Source organism: Neophocaena asiaeorientalis, unplaced genomic scaffold (genome assembly GCF_003031525.2).
Source record: "Neophocaena asiaeorientalis asiaeorientalis breed wild unplaced genomic scaffold, Neophocaena_asiaeorientalis_V1.1 scaffold134, whole genome shotgun sequence".
Classification (NCBI taxonomy): domain Eukaryota; kingdom Metazoa; phylum Chordata; class Mammalia; order Artiodactyla; family Phocoenidae; genus Neophocaena; species Neophocaena asiaeorientalis.
Window position 1 is genome coordinate 23,456,603 of NW_020185339.1, and position 3,556 is coordinate 23,460,158.

The window sequence follows — 3,556 nt, forward strand, 5'->3', positions numbered from 1 at the left end:
TCCCCGGACAGGCTGGCGCTGTCTTCCTCCAGGCTGGGGCGGTATGGGTGTGCATAGGACTCAGGGCCTGGGGGAGGCTGCTGGATTTCAGAGTGACTTTGTTCTCCAACCTGTGGATGCCCCAAATGGGGAAATGAGGACTGGCAAGAGAGGGGGCTGGGGAAGACTGCCCTAACCTCCTATATGTACCCTAGCAAACCTACCTCTTGTTTCAGTTTCTTCAGTGGGGGGCCTCCCAGTTCTTCAGGGTGGAGCCTGCAAAGATGGAGAGAAACAAGGAGGGTGAGGCTGGGGAGGGACACATGGTGGACAGGACACAGAATCTGATGGGGAACATGCATTATTCCCAGGATCTGGAAAGATGAAGGGTAAGCAGCAGTCCCCAGCTCAAGCACTACTGTTGTGGGGGGCAGAAGGGACCTGAGAGGGATGGGAGGTGGGGCCAGACCTAGGCAAGTGGACTTGGCCAAAATCAGGGACACGCAGGCGGGTGGGAAGCAGGCTTACAGGCACCTGAACTGGAGGTCAGGACGTGACCCATCTCCTTGGCGGGATTCTGATCTAGGGAGAACCTGGCGAAGGGGGTCTCACCTGGAGCCCTTCAAGGAGGACAGGTAGGTGCTCTCTCGGGCCACTTGGCGGGACAGGGAGAAGAGTTCCACCCTCCGCAGTAAAAGAGTGTTGTCCCTCATGCAAAACTGGGCAGCAGCCTCATTGATGGTCAGCTGTGGAGAGGACCGCCAGAGCAGTCAGAATCCTAACTGGCCCACCACCTTGCCCAGACCTCCTCACTCCCCTTCACCACCAGACAAATGAGGCTCATCCATCAGATGTTTGCTTGGGTTTTGACATCATGCAGGAAGGAGCTTTCTGAGGAAGGAAAACAGAGGTCAGCACCCACAGCTTCCTAGGAATGCCTGGGGCCTCCTCCACTCCTGGGGCATCCTGAGCGGTGTGGGGCTGGACAGCTGGGCTCCTACCTGTGTCTCTGCTTCCCCCTTAGTTGAGGGAAGCACTGCAACAACTGAAGTTGGTAGGGGAGGGGATCAGGGCCTGGGGTCCTCACCTCATGCAGGCTCAGCTGCTTGCCCTCCCGCCGCTTGGAGTCAAAGCGGCCATAGATGATGCTGTATTTGCGTATCTCCTCTTCCTTCTGGCTGTCATTATCGTCCATCTCAAAGATGTGGCCCACGCTCCGTGCCAGCTTCTTGTTCAGCTTCAGCAGGGAAGTTACCTCCCCAGCATCCCCCCTTGGGAAGCTTCGGAAGATCCTCTCCACGCTCTCCACCACCATGCGTACCATCTCTGGCTCCAGTCGATCCGGACCACCACCAGCCCCAGCTGCTGCCAGCCCCCCAGCCCCAGTCCCCTCAGGGACTCCTCCCCCTGCAGGTGGGGAGAATGGGGGTGAGCCAGCCTCCTCTTCTCCTCCTGCCCCAACATCAGACTCTGGAGTGCTCCGGCCTGGCCAGATCCGGGGGTCCCCTGCCCCAGGTCCCCCAGACAATGGCGACAGCTTCTCTCCGAGTTCAAGGGGGCTCTTAGGGCTAAAACTGCGGGCACTGCCCGCCTTTTCCCCTGGGCTGCCATGCCCATTGCTCATGCTCCCTTTCCGGGTCCCTGCAGTTTCAGAGATCTTGAAGAGTGGAATGCTGGAAACGGGCACGGCAGGCACTGGCTGGCTGAAGAGCCCTGGATTGGTGGCCCACTCTCTCAGTGCCTTCTGTAGGCGTCGGACATGGAGGGGCTTGGTGGCCATGCCCACGAGTGCCATGATCTCCAGGAACTCCTCCTCACCCGCCTCACACAGTTGCTGCACGTCGTCCCCTCCCTGCTGGATGAAGGTCTCATAGTAGGAAAGGAGATTGGCGCGCTGCAGGACCCGGTACAGCTGCAGCTCCCCCAGTGTCCGAGGCAGGGCCATGGCTCGGGCACTGGGCCTGAGAAGGAGGTGCACAAAGGTAGGGGGCAGTCAGTGCAAGTTCCCTTGCTGGGTACCAACCCACACTCACAACTGTTTTCTCTTTCCTGCCTGTTTCTCTTCCCCTCTTTTGAATGCTCTCTCTATCAAGACCTGAACACAGACCAGGAGAATCAGGCACTGCTCAGAGGCATAGCCATGCCAGTGCTATCCCAGACTGGTCGCAAGTACCAAAAGCCAGATCAGTTTTTGCCGAAGTCAAAGGCTCCAAGCCCCCATCCTCAGCTTTTACTTTTCTGACCTGGGGCAAGGAGATCTTGAGCACTGAGGCCAGCCAGCACACCCCTGGGATAGCTGGACCAACCTCTCTTCCAGAACACAGTCCTCACCTTCCACCCTAAACACCCAGCAGTCTCAACATTACACAAGTTAACTTCACACACTGAGGTGAATGCAGGACCCCCATCCTCCCTGCAGTGGACACCTAGAACCACTATGGGCCAGCTGTATTCCCTGGTGGCATCCTGCTCATGTAGCTGAGAGACAGGGGTGTGGCCCCTACCCTTGCCCTTTTCCACTCAGTGAGCTAGGCAGAACATCCTCTGCTCCCCTTTTCCCACCCCTGCTCAGCTTTTCCCACGGATTAGGCATTCTTTGCCCATTCTTGCGCTCTCTCCCCTGCCTTCCAGACTGCCCAGTGCACCTCAGTTGGCCCCTCTCCCAGCAGTGACCTTCCCACCTGCTCCATAGGTAAGCCCACCCCTTCAGCTCGGGCACGGGAGAGAGGAGGAGTGCCTCAATTGTTCTGCTTCGGGGCCCGGTCCGCCCCCACACACTCCCACAGTGCTACCGTCTGTGGGCGAACACCGCCGGGGGGCTCCCGCCTATCCTTCTCTCCCTCATTTTCTACCCTCGTCTTCAAGGGTTGTGTGGGTGCGACTCAAGACCCCTTGAGGGAGGGGCCGCACAACGAAACCCCCTCGCAAGCCACAGAAATGGAAAGAGACGCCTAAGGCATGCCGCGCTTCTGCAGAGCTCCTTTGATGCTCTGTTGGTTCAAAGGCGCCGGCTTCTCCCGGACCCCGGAGCCGCGCGCTCCGTGCCGACGACGGACTGAGCCAGCTGAGTGGCCCTCCCCCGGCACTGTTGCCAGCTAAAGCTCCAGGGCTTCCCCTAGCGCTTGGGAGCCTCCACATTCTTTGCAGGGGGCTCACATGCCAGGTCATGCGCACAAAATAAACGGGCGATGGAGAATTAGGTACTGCTCTTTCACATCCAGCTTCATCAGCTTCCTGCCAGCTCCCAGGGCCCCTAATTCGAAGACGCACCCCCTTTCCGTCAGTCTCCACCCCCCACCCCCGTCCCGCTTCCCCTCGTCCTCTGCTCGACCTCCGCCCTCCGGACCCCTTTCCCGAGTCCAGCTCCACCCATCTCCACTCCCCGGCGCTTCCCTTTGCCCACTAACTTGAGTCTGGGCTGCGGGGTCCGGCGGGCGCTGTCCCCTCCGCCCGGCGGCTGCTCGGCTGTGGGGGAGGGAGCTCTGTGCATGGACGGCTGCAGACCACCGGGGATGCCCCTCTCGGTGCCCAGAGCTCAGCGCCTGCCGCGCGCTGCTCTCTTCCGGGCGCGCGAGGC

The 3,556-nt window shown here is 60.0% G+C and overlaps 1 protein-coding gene across 1 annotated transcript in view; it reads right to left on the reverse strand.

Moving 5' to 3' along the window:
• The window catches only part of NAB2 (NGFI-A binding protein 2), a 5,841-nt gene extending 2,291 nt beyond the window's left edge, over window positions 1-3,550 (reverse strand). The window contains exons 1-5 of the mRNA XM_024736603.1: window positions 3,387-3,550; window positions 1,067-1,940; window positions 592-725; window positions 204-255; window positions 1-110 (exon numbers count right to left, since the gene is read on the reverse strand). Of these exons, the coding sequence (XP_024592371.1) occupies window positions 1-110; window positions 204-255; window positions 592-725; window positions 1,067-1,940; window positions 3,387-3,469 (1,253 nt within the window). The 5' untranslated portion in view covers window positions 3,470-3,550. The remainder of the gene's footprint in view (window positions 111-203; window positions 256-591; window positions 726-1,066; window positions 1,941-3,386) is intronic.
• Between the last annotated feature and the right edge of the window lie 6 nt (window positions 3,551-3,556).